General features: G+C 41.7%; 1 protein-coding gene across 2 annotated transcripts in view; it reads right to left on the reverse strand.

The window, feature by feature from the left end:
• Positions 1 to 16,303, reverse strand: part of SLC5A9 (solute carrier family 5 member 9) — a 763,977-nt gene that overhangs the window by 220,441 nt on the left and 527,233 nt on the right. For both annotated transcript variants that reach the window (XM_069232707.1, XM_069232706.1), the window contains one exon: positions 3,190 to 3,297. In XM_069232707.1, the coding sequence (XP_069088808.1) occupies positions 3,190 to 3,297 (108 nt within the window). The remainder of the gene's footprint in view (positions 1 to 3,189; positions 3,298 to 16,303) is intronic.

Below are 16,303 nucleotides of genomic sequence, written 5' to 3' on the forward strand. Positions count from 1 at the left end.
GTAGCTTTGCCACCGTTTGACGAATATTCATAAAATAAAAATAAAAAAAGTAGCCTGGTGATTCTTGTTGCACATAGAAAGTTTTGGGGTGATCAGTCAAGCGAGGACCTAGAAAAAGGGGGTAAAAAAACATTGCATTTCCAATAGGACCTTTAGACAGGACTACAGCCCGAACCGCTGGACGGAATTACACCAAATTTGTCAGAAAGCTAGCTTTCGGTACGCAGATCACACGTTCATTTATCTGGTGTAAATCCGATCAGTAGTTTTGAGAAATTAAAGGGAAAATACATTTCTATATCTATGGACGTGGATCCTTCACAAATAAATGGTGAAAATTTGAGCATTTTTGTGAATATGCATGCAAATGAAGTGCTGTTATTGGCTGACCATAACCTGACAAGAAAGTTGCAGCTGCCATTTTATTTCACGGGACACGGTTCCCAGGGGTGAGAATCCTGATTGAAAGTGGCATAAGGTGTCACAGTGAAGGTATCCTGACCCCAGGGGTGTGATATAGGTGTGTCAGAGGGGCAAATTATGGGCTTTAAATAAAATTGCAACACCACATTTTTTTTTCAAATTTCCACGAGTTATGAGCAAAACATTTGCAAATGTGAAAAATTTGAAAGAAAATCCACACTCATTCATACACTCATTTATTCACTCAAACATGCACTCAGAGACTCATGCACCCACTCAGACCCACTCATAGACTTACACACCCACTTTCAGACCCACTCAGACATTCACACACCCACTCACAGATCCACTGAGAGTGACAGGCCCTGTGGCCAAACTGCGCTGCGCATGGCCAAAAGATATAAGGGCTCGGCTGCAAGACCTGGCTGCAGGCCTGACCTAGCAACCAACCCACGCCATGCACGGCCGTGTGTGGCGGGGGTTGGAATAACGTATAGTAATTAAAACATAGAAATTCACTGAGCGCGAGTTGTTGTTAGCTTAGGGCGCGAGTTATAGTTCCTTGAAAGAACTGCTGAATTTATATGTTTTTTTACAAGTAAATTAAGAACCTAACTATAACATCCCTTAACCTGTATTTTTTGTCAGTGAAAAAAAAAAAAGATATATATATATATATATATATATATATATATATATATATATATTTCAAAGCAAAGCGGTCCAAGGAAAACAACGCACTCAGTAGCTGGTGCGAGGCAGGGGGCTGGCTGAATCCTCAATAATCTTTTTAAACAAGAAATAATAGCTGCGCACTCCGTTCAGCCAAAGGACGATTTTAAGATTTATTCGGTGCAAGAAAAACAACGCGTTTCGACTTAACAGTCTTCTTCTCAGTTCCATACTCCTTCCTCTATCACCCCTATTTATATTACCTTGTTTCAAAGATCATTACAATGTATTTTGGTCAAGGTAGTTCTTTGTATGTGATATATAATGTACCCTATGATTTTCAGTACAAAATTATTGAAAAAATTCTCAAATTAAATTAATAAAATTCTAAATGCATTCAAGAATATAACTCAAATACCCAAAAATCCATATTAGAGGAGGACATCATAAATCATAAATAATAACTTAATAACAATCAGCCTTTTCATTTGGAGATAAAAAATAATAATTGAAATGATTAATTATACACATTAGCCACAATTAAATTAACAAAATCATTTGTCTTCCATAGTGTACAAAAACATATTAATTTGCAAATTTTTATATTTCTCATACTGGACTCAAGGACTTGACGACAATGTGAATAAAATTCTAAGTTCATTTGTTAATCAATTAAAGATGAACAAAAAGCTCTCATCGTTATTTAATCCCAGAGGGCTCTTTGTCCTCATTAAAATGATGTATCTAGACTCAAGTTGTCTCAGTTTTTTTACTCTATCTCCACCTCTTTAATATTCGGGAATGTGGTCTATTCCAAAGTATCTCAACATTTTCCAACTGCTCATTTCATGCTGCTGAAAATACTTGGCTATGGCATACGTAAGATCCTTATGTAAAATTGCTCTAACATGCTCTAAAATCCTCTTCTTTAACATACAGATTGTGCTACCTATGTATCTCAGGCCACAATGGCATTCAATTACATAAACTGTAAATTTTGTATTACAAGTTATTCGATGTTTAATATTCATTTCCATTTCATTCCATCATTTCACTACTTTTGTTGATTTGCCAATTTTACAGGCTTTACAGCTATTACACTTTACAAAACCACATTGTTGTTCTGTTAACCAATTCTGTTGATTTTTTAGAGAAAAGTGATTCTTACAATATAATCCTTTAATATGTGATCAAAGGACCTGAAGCCTATTTTTGGACCCAAGTCCGGATCTTTCCGTATGACATGCCAATGTTTACAGAAAACTTTCTTAATTAGACCACTTTCTTTGGTATATTCCATTACCATTCTAACATTATTTTCAGCTGTTTTTTCCTGTGTTTTCTTTATTTGTTTGGGAACTAATGTCTCATCACGAGGAATCATTTTGACTCTTTCTAGATTTTTGTACAAAGTTTTATGATTGTAGCCTCTTTGCTTAAATCTTTGTATGGTCTCCTTATACTTCAACTGTACTTCCTTATTATTAGAGCAATTTCTGCGCATTCTAATTAACTCACAATATGGTATACTCTTTAGAAGAGGTTTAGGATGGAAACTTTTACCATGCAAAATACTGCTTGTTGAGGTTTTCTTACGAAAGACTGTTGTTTCGAATTTATTATCCTCAACATAAATATTAATGTCCAAAACATTGATTGCTGATTTACTTGTTTCACACGTAAATTGCAATCCTATATCATTCTTATTTGCTGATTTAGCCAGTCATCATCCCAGGTAAACTGCCAGGAGGTCGACAACACATCTACATGAGCCCTTATTGTAGTCAAGCCCCCTATTGCTTACTTAGGACTAATAAAAGGTTCACTATCCTTACCGTAGAAGGTGAGATTAAAATTGTATACATTCATTTCTCCAAATGCACTTATGTCCTTCCCTCCTAACGGCACATATTGGACCAAAAGCTGTCCTGTACTACAGATTTTTGTGATTACAAGAACACATTTGTAAGATATTCACATGCATATTCAGATATATTAAATTGTGTTGGTTATGTCTTTCTTCGAATGTCTAATGCATTCCTACAAATCGTAGCTAGACAACTTCACGTGATACAGACTGTAAATAATTCTCACCTTCAGGAAGCAGTTCCATTATCAGTTTAGGATAAGCAATGTTGCTACAACCCACTTTAGTTCCGCAAACAATGTTACAGATTTCTGGATCCACACAGGCAACTTCATCTGACAAAAAGATATAATCTATTAAATTAAAGCTAAAAGTACCCACATTTTCATTTCAAACAAAACAGAAAACATATTCTTGTTTTAATTGCTAAGGAATGGAAAACAGAGTAAGGCATTTAAAGGACAAACACTGGAATAACACATCGTACACTATGATTACTTTAGGAAATAATCCAACCTACTGATGCCAATATTTTAAACAAAGCTAGTTGCCAAGGAGACCTGTGACATCATCAGTGACATGAGAAATTCTGACATCTATGGTAATTGTAAGCTGAAAGTGTAATCATGTTTCTCTGTGGTAGAAATTGGGTTGGTGGTTGAATGGAGTATGAGCCCTCCTCAAACAGCAATCACAATCCTAGTGAGGGTACGTTTCAGGCAAATCCCAAATTAACCTGTGCTCACCCTCTTGAACAAAGCAGTCAGACATAACTTAGAGGCAATGTGTAAAGTATTTGTGCAACACTTTAAACAGTAAAACAGTGAAAAGACCATACAAAAAGATTATGCATTAGGTATGAAAAATAACTGATTTTAAGAAATAAAACAATACCAATATGATAAATATCCAATGAGTAGAACTTTAGTTATGATATTTTAAAGAATAGACTGTGAAATAGCACTTAAAAGCAAGAAGCGCCAACTTGGGATACCTAGTGGTGCCGGACCAGAACAAAATCAAAAGTTAAAGCCAACTGCAATGGAGTGCGGACTGGCTACAGGGACCACGTTAGGCCTACTGAACCAAAGTACCTTAAATCCTGGTCCAGAGCATTACATGGGTCTGGAAAACCGATGCATTGCACAGCTGAGATGAATCGGTTCTGAGATGCGGCAAGGCTGAAGTGCGAGGTTCTGTCGTGCCATCATCAAGGATCCCATCGACGGGGCTTGCAATGTAAAGGCTGGTGTCAGGGATGCGTTACACAGCTGAGGCAATGTTTTAGTTCCGTAGAGCGCAGTAGCTGCAATTCTGAGCTGTAGCATAATTGTTGAGGCTGCCGTCAATGAGGGATGTGAGGAGCTGGTGCAGAGGAAAGAGTTGTGCAGTGTTGGCTCCAAAGAAAATGTGCTGGTCCCAAGATGTGGTGATGAAAGTCTGTTTCACCAGTTCTTATCCATGAAGCAGCAACAATGAGTTGGTTCTCTTCTTGCAGCAGAGGATGCATCAGGTCCACTGGTGCAAACACCTTAATCCCACTTCCAAGGTTCCATCACTGGGTGTCAGCATGTGGCAGGGCAGACTCACAGATGGAAGATTCCAGTTACAGGAGCAGGGTGGTTGGAAGTCTTTTATGTCCCTGAGAGATCAAATCAGGAGGCCAGTCAACTAGCCCTTGAAGTCACTTTGGGTTGAAGTGATGCAGATCCAGTCCTTCTCACCAAGGCAAGAGAGAACAGCAGGGCAGCACAGCAAGCCAGGGGTCCAATAAAGGAGCAGTCCAGTAGAGTGGCAGTCCTTTAGAAACACAGCATATCTTCTTCCTGGCAGAGACTCTTCACAGGCCCCGAAGCGTACTAAAATCATGGTGTTAGAGGTCAAATACTTATACCCAGATGGGAATTTGAAGTGGGGAGACTTCAAAGACAGGTTTCTGAAGTGTACAGTTGTCCTGGCCCTTTCTGCCTGGTTCCAGACTCACTAAAGGAGGTATGCAGCCCTTTGTGTGAGGACAGGACACAGCCTATTTGGATGTGAACGAGGCTGTGCCCAACTCCTCACTCCCATCTTCTCAGGATGGCCCAACAAGTCACACACACCTAAGCTCCCATTGTGTGTGGTTGTCTAGGGAGAATGCACAAAGCCCAGCTGTCACCCACTCCAGAAGAGTGATCAAAGGCGGGCAGCAGGCACAAATGGCTAAATTAAGAAAATGCCAACTTTCTAAAAGTACCATTTTCAGAAATGCAATTTAAAATCAGACTTCAACATCAGTTGTGACTTTCAAATTGTGATTCCAGAGACACAAAACTCAAAACGTTTATCTCTTCAGATTCTGAATTACACTTATAAGATGTATTAACATAACCCCAATGTTATTCTAGATAAGGGAGTTAGCTAAGCAGTCCTTATCTTGCCCTAAAGGAGTGCATGATTTAGAAATACCCTTCTCCAGTGCATTACCAGATGGCTGGACCTAAGCAAAAACCCCTGGGCTAACCTTGACAAAGGAAATTAATTTGGAGGACCCTTAAGGGTAGCATGCTAAAATATAATGACACAGAAAAAATGTGAGGATTACTCTTCAAATACACAGACATACAAACTGTGTAAGCTCATGGCTAGGGAAAAGCCTTGGTCACCACATACCCTCAAAATATCCCAAACATTGATTTATCTCTACAGGTCTACTGTGGAACAGGATTTCCCTTAACATAAAGAGTATAATCTTGGACCAGGACAGACATGGATTTAATACTATAGAGTCTTCTCTCAAAGAGGTAAAGACACACAGCGAATAAAATCACTATCCTTGAAATTAGTGTTAAATAGATACCCCCTACTTTTACAACCTTCCCTTTCTTCTTTCACATTCATATCCTGTGGTGTTGAGGAACATTCTTCTATCCCAAGCCTCACATTTCTGAACACGATTGTAAAGATTTAGCCTTTACTTACTTGCATTATACCCCACAACTCACAATGAGTGTAAATTAGGGCAATTGGAATAGTGTTCCAATAATGCTTGTGATATGTCTGCAGCCTTGAGAAAGCCCCAGCCCTACAGGCACAGTAAGGGGTGAAACATATGTTGACTGAACAAGCAATGTTAGTACAAAATTAAAGTGAAAATGGATGCTAAATATCAAAAGAAATGTATACAAAATAATCAAGTATGAAGAAACTGTTAAAAATAACAGTAAATACTTTATTTCAAAATAAAACATCACAAACATCTACATTTGAGGGGGGCCTAAACACAAGAAAACTTGGAGACTGGACTCAAAAATATTACTCTAGTAAAACATACACTCAAAACCTAATCAAACAGTTTTGCTCATGTTACTGGCTGCTAATCAGAGCTCTTGCTTCCACAGGAGTCTAACTCCAGAGGGAGTGAGATGGCCTGAAGGAAACAAAATTCCCTGGGCTATTTTGGGCACTCTATTTATAAACTAGCACTCCTGCAAGAGTGTTTGTAGCCTCTTGCAGACCCAACTGTCCAGATATACAAATATATTTGAACCTTAATTTCACAAAACTATTGAACAAATTTACAGCAAAAGACAAAAAGCACAATCTGGGGACTAAGATATTTGTGTAGAAAGATATTTAGAATTGGATACACTGGTACCATCACACATCTTTCAGATTTTTAAAAGACAAGCTGCAAGGAGGGTGTTAATTTTTGAAAATAATAAAGTTCCAGACATGCTGGGTGTTTTCCTTACACATTTGCATCATTGAACATTTTGTGCTGCTTAAAAATGCAAGACAGGGACAAAACACAACAGACATGATGTTGAATGCGTACCCTAAATAAGCAGGCCTTCTGATATTATGTCAGCTGGCAAATGTAAACCAACTTTGAGCATTTTTTGAATGGGGAGTGGTGGCGACTCTGCTTTCAGAAGCACAAACATTCCTTTGTTGTAGTATTGAAAGGGGAACTGAGAATTGGGTGGATGGGACATCCAATAATTGTTGGTAGATGCCCAATTATCATCCAACTCAAAGCTGCCTCTCAGCAGTGAAATACCAAATATCGTGGCAAAGTTGTTGTAGAAAAATGTCTCTTTCTGCAAAGTCACCTTGGATTTTTTCCCTTTCTGCTGATTCCTATTTTTTGGCTATTAAAGTCTGTGCTCTTTATCCCTACTAACCAGTGGTAAAGTGCTTGAGCTCCATCTTTATGAAATTAGCATACCTGTTATTGACTTATTTAATTTACCCTTAAGACCTTATTATATAGTAAAAGATGTATTCAGGGTCTGTAAGTTAAATGTTATGTGTATTTATGAAGTGCACTATCACCCCCAGGGTATACTGGTGCTGAGGAGGTGTGTGTGCCTAGGCCTGCCTATGGTAGGTTGTTTAATTGAAAAGCCAGGTCTTCGGCTTGCAGAATTCAAGAAGAGAGGAGGAGGAGGCTCTGACGTTGAATAAGAGGAGGTTCCACGCATTTGGAGGCATGTGGGAGAATGCCTGTCCTCCTGATCTGGTTTTGTATATGCAGAAGATGTGTGCAAGTAGGAGTCCTGCACAGAGGAGGTGACTGGGTGATTGGTAGTAAGAGACGTGACTGTTCAGGTAGATGGGACCTCATTTGTGTAGCACCTTGAATGTGTGTATGAGGAGTATGAAGTGATGGTGTTTGTGAATCGTTAACCCGTATAGTTCTCTGAGGTGTAGTGTGACGTGGGTTCTGTATGAGAGGTTGAGGATGAGTTTGACTGCTGATTTCTGGATGGTTTGTAGTCTTCTAGTGAGATGCTAAGTTATCCCGGAATATAGGGTGTTACCAAAGTCCAACTTGCTGGTGACAAGGGCATGGGTGAGTGACTTTTTCCAGTGTTGCTGGGAGCCAATAGAAGATCTTGCTTAGCATCTTTAGGGTGTAGAAGCAGGAAAAAAGGATGGTGTTGACTTGTGTGATCAGGCCTAGTTTACTGTTGTTGATTATTCTGAGGTCCCTGTTATGGGTTTTGGGTGTGGCTGTAGGTGTAGGTGTGAGTTCGGCCGGCCACCAGTCGGAGTCCCATGGTGAGGTCTTCTTGCTGAAAATCACTACTTGTATCTTGTCTGTGTTGAACTTGAGACAGTTGGCTTTCGTTCAGTTAGCAACTTTGGTCATGAAGGCGTTGAATTCATTTTTTGTGTTGGCGTCTTGTCCAAAAGGGACAGTAGGAGTTGCATGCCATCTGTGTAGGATAATAATCTTGTGTGTTTGGATATTGTTGGCGAGAGGAATCCCGTATGCGTTGAAGAGGCTGAGGATGATGATGAGCCATAAGGCACTTTGAAAGTGATTTTGCTGGCTTTGAAGGAATAAGATTCCAGGCTGACAGCTTGTGTTCTATCCATTGAGAAGGAGCAGAGCCAGAAGAAATTGTGTCCTTGGATGCCAATCTGGCATACTTCTCTGATGAAGATGTTGTGATGTCATCAGTTGGCTGCAGCATCCATAGTGCCACTCACAGCAGTGACACTGCAAACATGGCTGCAGGTGTACCATTGTAGCCTGTCTGTGCAGTTTTTCAAACTACAAATTTGACGTGCCAAAATAGCCCCTTTTGACAGGCCCAAACCTTCCTTTCAAATGTTGATAACTCATCCCTAATAATACTGCCCATAAAGCAAGGTGCAAGGTAGACACAAGAAGGACATGTATAACTTTAATAATGTGAAATGTCCTTACAGTGAAAAGATGAAAACGCTGTTTCACTGCAGCAGGTTTGGCCATTCCATGGAAAAGCATTAGCAGAAATATTAAATTTAAAAATGTTATCTCTGGCAAGGAAAAACTATAAGTTCGTTTTTGGATTTTTTAAAAATATTTCTTATAAGCTCATTTTACTTATGAAGTTGTGTTTTAAATAAATATTTCAGAAAATGTACTTTTTGAAAATGATATTTTCTTTGCCTGACACCTCTGGAGGCTCATTTGCATGAGATTCAGCTCTCTTCTGGCAGTTAAATAGCCCCCTTAATGAGGTGTGAAAACTGCTCCCAGATCAACACAAAAACTTGGGTGTCAGGAGGCGTTTTCTGTTCCTCTGGCAGGAAGACCATCTAGGCTGTGTCTAAGAACTTGATTAATGTCAAAGATACTACCCCATCACAGGCAAATGTTAACAGACACATAGGCGGGGTCGTCTTTTGTTTCTTGGTCAATCAGGCACCAATCCCAGGGGAAGATCTCATTTAGTGAGACCACAGAGGAGGGGTTGTTCATTTCCCTGGCCACACCTCTGGAGTGGGTACAAGGACTTTGCACAGCCGAAGAATAGTTTTGCCATCTTGCTTTTAGGTAGAGAGGTGCATTTTAGGATTATCTGTAGTACACAAGGACCACTACAAAAGTGGGTGAGTTCATCCCTGGTAACATTTACTGTATTGGTTAGAGAGGGGCCAGGAGTTTTCCCCAACCACAGGCTGGTGCCAAGCATGAATTTGGCATCCCCAGTACCTTCCTCAGAGAATGTCTGGACCTGTGGAAGAACAGAAGAGGATTGAACGTGCTGTCTGTGACCCCACAAAACCCTAGAGGACTGGACCTGCTCTCCGTATTGTAACCAGGGCAAAGTGGATTCCAGGGGTCATTAGGATGACCTTCAGTTAAAGCCAAAGGGATGCCACAAGTTATAAGAAGCCTTTCTGGCAACTGAACAGATGACCAGTTCCACTGGACCTGCCCTGGACCCCTACCCTGGCCTCTGCTGAAATTAGTCTTGACCCTCAAGGTCCTGGACCATTGGCTGTTGTCAAAGTTAACTCCTAACATATCCTGAAATATGGCACTAATTAACATTTTGGCTCCAAGTACTTTCTGAAGACTGGGGCCTACAAGGCAAGCCAATCTGACACAGGTGTGCTGCTACTGGGCCAAAGATTCTGGTTTCTACCACTCAGAGGTTTTCCACAGCAGCAAATCTGATCAACTGGGATCTCACAGAGGAAGTATTGGGCCTTTTGGAGCCTTCTTCAGCTACAACTTGCAGCCTTGCCCCACTGGAAGAATTCAAGCTCAAAAAATTAACTAAGTCCAAAGGTAGAAATATTCTCCTGGCAAAGGTGCCAAAAGTGTCCAGCTGATGAAGGACCTTCTCTAGGCATGAAATTTCTCTTGCTCAGAGCTTTACAGCCAAAAGTAAATGGCTTCACTAAGACGCTGCCCATCAGCTATCCAATGATCTGGTGCTTTTCTTGGCCACAGGCTGCTGCCTTGCTCGGCTGAAGATTTTTGGACTTTTATTCCAGTCCAAAGGCAAACATTTCACCCAGCTTGAATGTGGTTTCTGTATCCAAACCTCGCTCCAACGCAAACAGCCTTCTCTTGCATGTAGGTAGTGGTCTAGTGAAAAGGATGAGTACTGTTGACCCTTAATGCTTTTTTTGATGCTATTTTGAACCTTACACTTCAAAAAATCATAACTCTGGAATCCCTTTTTGGATATGTGTCCTTTTGTTGTAATTTTATTTATTAAAATGTATTCTTGTTTTCTAAGTTTGTTTTGTCTTTTTGTTTGTGTGGGGTTTTGGATTTTTTTTACTGTTTTGGTACTTTATGCATTTTTTCACCCTCGAAGTTATCTGTCTGATCTGTGCCATAGCTACCATAGGGTTGAGCTCATGTTAATTTGGTCTCTTTAGCCCCTTCCGTGTCTAGGACATAACGGTTACGTCATCGGCTGCAGCGCTGCTGTGCCGGGGACGTAACCGTTACGTGCTGGCTGTGACCCGCAGGGGGAGCACTAACACTCCCCCCAGGCCATCAATCCACCCCGCCAGGGCAAGGATGGCATAGGAAGTGCTTTCGCTGCACCCCCATGCACCTCGCACTGATGTCATCATATGTGGCCCAGACACCCTGGAAAGTATGCTTCCAGTGCGTCCTGAGGAGAAACTGATTAGTTTATCCTCGGGAAGGGGGATGGGAGGTCAGAGAGGTTTGAAAGGAAAGGAAAGGTTTTTCCTTACAGGAATGCCCACTAGACACCAGGGATTTAAAAAATAATATTAATAAGGGGAGTGGTCCCTTAGGCAAGGGTTGCTTACAAAGGGGGGCATTATAATTTAGGCCATTTCTGCCCCCTTGGAGGGCAGATTGGCCTATTTTAATTAGGCCCATCTGTCCCCAAGGAGGTCAGAAACTACTAGACACCAGGGATTTTTTTTCGATTTTACATAAGGGAAATGGCCCCTCAGGCAAGGGACGCTCCCCAGGGATGCATATTATATTAGACCATTTCTGCCCCCCTTGGGGGAAGATTGGCCTATTTTCATTAGACCCATGTGCCCCCCAGGGGGACAGAAACCACCTAGGCACCAGGAATTGTTGTGTGTGTTTTGTTTGGTGGGCAGCCACTATGGAGGCACATCCCTGAAAGCCATTTCTGCCCCATAGGGGGCAGATTGGCCTACTACTATGAGGCCCGTCTGCCCCTGTGGGGCAGAAACTACTTAGGCACCTGTGATCGGTGTATGTGTTTTGTTTGGGGAGACGGCCCCTTGGGCAAGGGTTGCTCCCCATGGGGGCACATTACTGATGGCCATTTCTGCCCCCTGGTGGTAGATCAACGCCTAGTTTTGTAAGGCCCATCTGCTCCCAAGTGGGGGGGGAGGGGGGCAGAAAGCCTACCAGACACCAGGGAAGAATTGTTTTTAAAAAGGAGGGTGGGGGTATGGCCATACTCCCACCCCCAAATAAATAGGAACAAAGTTGTTCTGTCTGCCGGGAAGACAGATGGGGTAATTACCCTCAACCTGCTCCCTGGGGAGGAGGGGGCAGAAAGCCCAATAGATGTCAGGGAATTAAGAAAAAATAGAGGGGTGGGGCCAACCACTTTGGGCATGGTTATGTGCCGCTCTCCAACTAATGGGGGTAACAGTCTTTCAGACCCCCTTGCTGAGGATATTTGATTCTTTTGGATTTTCATTTTACATTTGGGCCAAGAGAGCTTGGCTAACTTTCTATATCGTCCCACTTGGATTGGTGAGCCGCTGCACTTTTTGGACTTTGGTATGCTGCCACTTAGAAAAGCCTACCAGATCTAGACACATCTGAAAACTAAACATCCGGGTGAGTCCAGGGTTGTAAGCTTCACATGCACCCCACACCATTTTCTTACCCAGAATGCCCTGCAAACCTCCAACTTTCCTTGAAATCATGCATTTCCGCTACAGTTTTGTGATGGAACCTTCTGAAATCCACAAAATTCCTACCACCCAGCACTGTTGCGTCTATACCAATAAAACTCTGCCCCACTTGTCAGCCTAAACATTTTTTTTTTCAAATTGCCCTTTTGGACCCACTTTGGTTCCCCCTCAGTTTTTACATGTTTTTGTCCCTTCACTGTCACAGGCACTTGGCCCACCTACACAAGTGAGGTATCATCTTTATATGGAGAAAGAGCGGAACATTGGATGGTAAGAAATGTGTGCCGGTGCAGTGATCCCACACAGAAAAGTGAAGAAAATGTGAATTTTTTGCAAGAATTTGAGGTTTGCAGGGGATTATGGGTAAGAAAACACTGGGGATCCATGCAAGTCGCACCTCCCTGGACTCCTTCGTATGACTAGTTTTAAAAAATGTCTGGGTTTGGTAGATTTCCTTAGATGGCTGCCAGGCCCAGGACCACAAATGCATGTGCCCCTTTGCAAAAACACAAAGTTTTGTAATAGATAATTTTGATATGTCCATGTTGTGTTTTGGACCCTTCCCTGTCGCGGGCACTAGGCCTACCCACACAAGTGAGGTACTACTTTTATCAGGTATGCTGGGTGGAAGGAAGTTTATGTCTCCCCATAGATTCCAGAGCTTTCCAGCATTGAAATTTGAGGGAAAAGTGTTTTTTAGCCAAATTTGAGGTTTGCAAATGATTCTAGGTGACAGAACCCAGTGAGAGCACAGGTTTGCTAGGTTTCCCTAGGTGCCAGCTGAGCTAGAGGCCACAATCCATAGCTAGGCACTTTACAAAAAACATGCCTGTTCTCATTAGAAAAACATAATTTGTCCACGTTGTGTTTTGGGGCATCTCCTGTCACATCTTCTATTGCGGACACTAGGCCTACCCACACAAGTGAGGTACCATTTTTATTGGGAGACTAGAGGAAATGCTGGGTGGAAGGAAGTTTTGGCTCCCCTCAGATTTTAGAAATTTCCATCACTGAAATGTGAGGAAAAAGTACTTTTTTGCCAACTTTTGAGGTTTGCAAAGGATTTTGGGTACCTGATGACAGCCCCACAAGTCACCCCATTCTGGATTTTTCTAGGTGTCTAGTTTTAAAAATGTACAGATTTGGTAGGTTTCAGTAAATGCCGTCTGAGCTACAGCCCAAAATCCACAGCTAGGCACTTTCCAAAAAACACGTCAGTTTTCAATGTAGAAATGTGAAGTGTCCATGTTGCGTTTTGGGGTGATTCATGTGAAGGGCATTAGGCTAACCACACAAGCAAGGTACCATTTTAATGGGAGACTTTGGGGAAAACAGGATAGAAGAATAAGTGTTATTGCCAATTGTCTTTCTCTACATTTTTTCCTTCCACATGTAAGACAATGTGTACGAAGGAAGTCATTTTGAGAAATGCCCTTTAATTCACATGCTGGTATGGTGACCCTTGAATTCAGAGATGTGCAAATAACCACTGCTTCTAAACTCCTTATCCTGTTCCCTTTTTGGGAATACCAAGGTTTCCTTGATACCTATTTTTCACTCTTTATATTTTACCAAATGAATGTTGTATACCCGGTATACAATGAAAGCCCATTGCGAGGTGCAGCACATTAATTGGCTCTGAGTACCTTGGGTTCTTGATGAACCTACAAGGCCGATATATCCCCGAAACCAGAAGGGTCCAGCTAACGTAACAGTATATTGCTTTTAAAAATCTGCCATAGATGAAAAAAGTTACAGAAGAAAATGTAGACAGAAATGGCTGTTTGTATCAACTCAACTTCAATAGTTTTCATTTCAACTGTTTCTTTCTATAGGAGCTCGTTGAAGGATCTACATAAATGACCCCTTGCTGAATTCAGAATTGTGTCTTATTTTCAGAAATGTTTAGGTGTCCTTGATCCACCATTGGTTTCACACCCATTTATGTCATTAACTGGAAGGAGTCTATTAGAACAAAAAACCAGTAAAAATTGGGTATGTCCCAGTACAATTCCAAGACTGTGTTGGAAATGTGGTTTTCTGATTCAAGTCGGCCAGTTCCTGAAAGCTGGGAAGATGGTGATTTTATCACCGCAAACTCTTTGTCGTTGCCATTTGCAGGGAAAAAAAAAACATGTGCTTTCTTTTGAAGCACATTTTTCCCTTTTTCTTCCCCAAAAAAACCCAAGTTGAGTTTTATTTTGGCTACTTTCTTGCTCTCCCCCAGGGTAACCCACAAACTCGGGGTACCTTTAAAATCCCTTGGGTTTTTTAAAAACGTGCGTGGATAGCTTATGTGGACAAAAAGTTATGAGGACCTAAGCACATGCTAACCCAAATAGCCAAAAACGGCTTGGCACAGGAGGGGGAAAGGCCTGGCAGCGAAGGGGTTAATGACTCACCCCTAAAAGGGTTCTGGTTATTACTTGAGGAGGGTATTTATCTCTCTCAACTAATATTCCAATTTCTTAAATTAATGTTCAGCAGTGGGATCCAGGAGTTGTATTGTGCAGTACCACTCACTTTTTTATTTTTTTCTAAATGTGATACCTATCCTCCAAATTTTGCATGTGTGATATTTGCAAGAATAGAGATGCCTCCAAGCAGCATTGAGCACCTCAACATGGCGGATCTGAGGAAGATGTGCAGAGACAAAAAGGACTGAAGCTGGCAGTGGAATCCAAGAAGTGGGACTACCACATTTCCCTCAGAGCATATGAGGAGGTCTGCCTGCTACAGTACAGCACACAGGAGCAAGAGGATGATGATCCACACAAGGAGGACGAGATGGAAGAGAAGAAATACAGCATTACAGAGGCTCCCTCAATAGCTAATTCACCTGCATTCTCTGCAAAGGGAGCATTCTGTCCTCCCATGTTCTGTCTCATTCAGAGGTAGAAGACAGACAATAAGAGAAAAATCTGGCACATCCAACTGGCTTCCCTTGCCATGGAGGTGGAGAAGAAGGAATTGGAGAAAAAACAACTTTGGCCTTGGAGGAGAAGGCTGTATGGGCCCATGAGAATTGGATTTGAAGTCCCAGAGGGCCTCTGAGTCTAGCGAAGATGGTGACTGTGACAATGAGTGCCTAGGAGAGGTAAAAGAGTCCATATCTGCAAAGACCTGGTGTCTGGCTATTTGGTCAAGGATACCTTTGATAAGTGGTTTGCAGAATATGAGATGGCCCAGAATATAAATAGAGCCCCAGAGAAAGACTAAGAGGATAGTGTGTGGAACCACATTTAAATTGATGACAGGGATAACCTATTGGCCCTAGAGGTAGCTGACTAGGGGTGGGTAGAACTTGCAGATTTTCGCTTTGCAGAATTCCACAGAGTTACATAAAAAGTCCATCAGATTGCTTGGAGTTTTGCTAACAGGTGGAAAATATGCACACTGGCCATTTGCATTGATTTTGCAGCCATTCCACTTAAATATCTATTGAGCGGCAACAAATCTACTTGAGAAGCAGCCCTCTGACCGAGACCGCTTACGTCCATCTGCTTTAGAAAATCAAGCTAGGTTACTCCAAATCTCACTCATAATTTCTAGAGCCTCATAGGAAACGTATTCCACCACATGGTGATTGGCAGAATTTGGCCCAAACTACGCAATACAATAGTCACACTGCATTGGCATATCCCGCCAATTCAGCAGATGGAATGACGTATTACACCCTCCGCTCTATGAGATATGAGGTGAGATATGCACTTATCGCTAAGTTTGGTCTGATCCTTGAAAAGTATTGCCCAAGGTTCAGGGATAGCCAGAAGCAGTCACACAAGTTGTGGGTGGATTTTGTGGACTTTTTAAGTGAGGCACTGGGTGGTTGGGTAAAGGGCAGCAAATTAAATGATTATGATGGACATGGTACTTTCAGATTGTAGGAGCACATCTGAGTTACTGTTTTACAGGTTACACTAGAACATAATTGATTCCAAGATAACAGTACTGGACTGCTTTGGAAAGAGATTACCCTCTCGATCAGCATCAGAGTGTCCAGGACAATACCTTGGTGACACTCCAAGAAAGGTGGGTCGGTTCTCCCTCAACAGAATGATGGGGGCAACATAAACCAAACCAAACCAAAAACCAAAGGGTATTATCTTAAGGTGCCATAGGAATCTCCTGGGAAGGGACTTCAACTCCTCCTCTGACCCTAGAAACGGAGACTTTAGT

This window comes from Pleurodeles waltl, chromosome 4_2 (genome assembly GCF_031143425.1).
Source record: "Pleurodeles waltl isolate 20211129_DDA chromosome 4_2, aPleWal1.hap1.20221129, whole genome shotgun sequence".
Classification (NCBI taxonomy): domain Eukaryota; kingdom Metazoa; phylum Chordata; class Amphibia; order Caudata; family Salamandridae; genus Pleurodeles; species Pleurodeles waltl.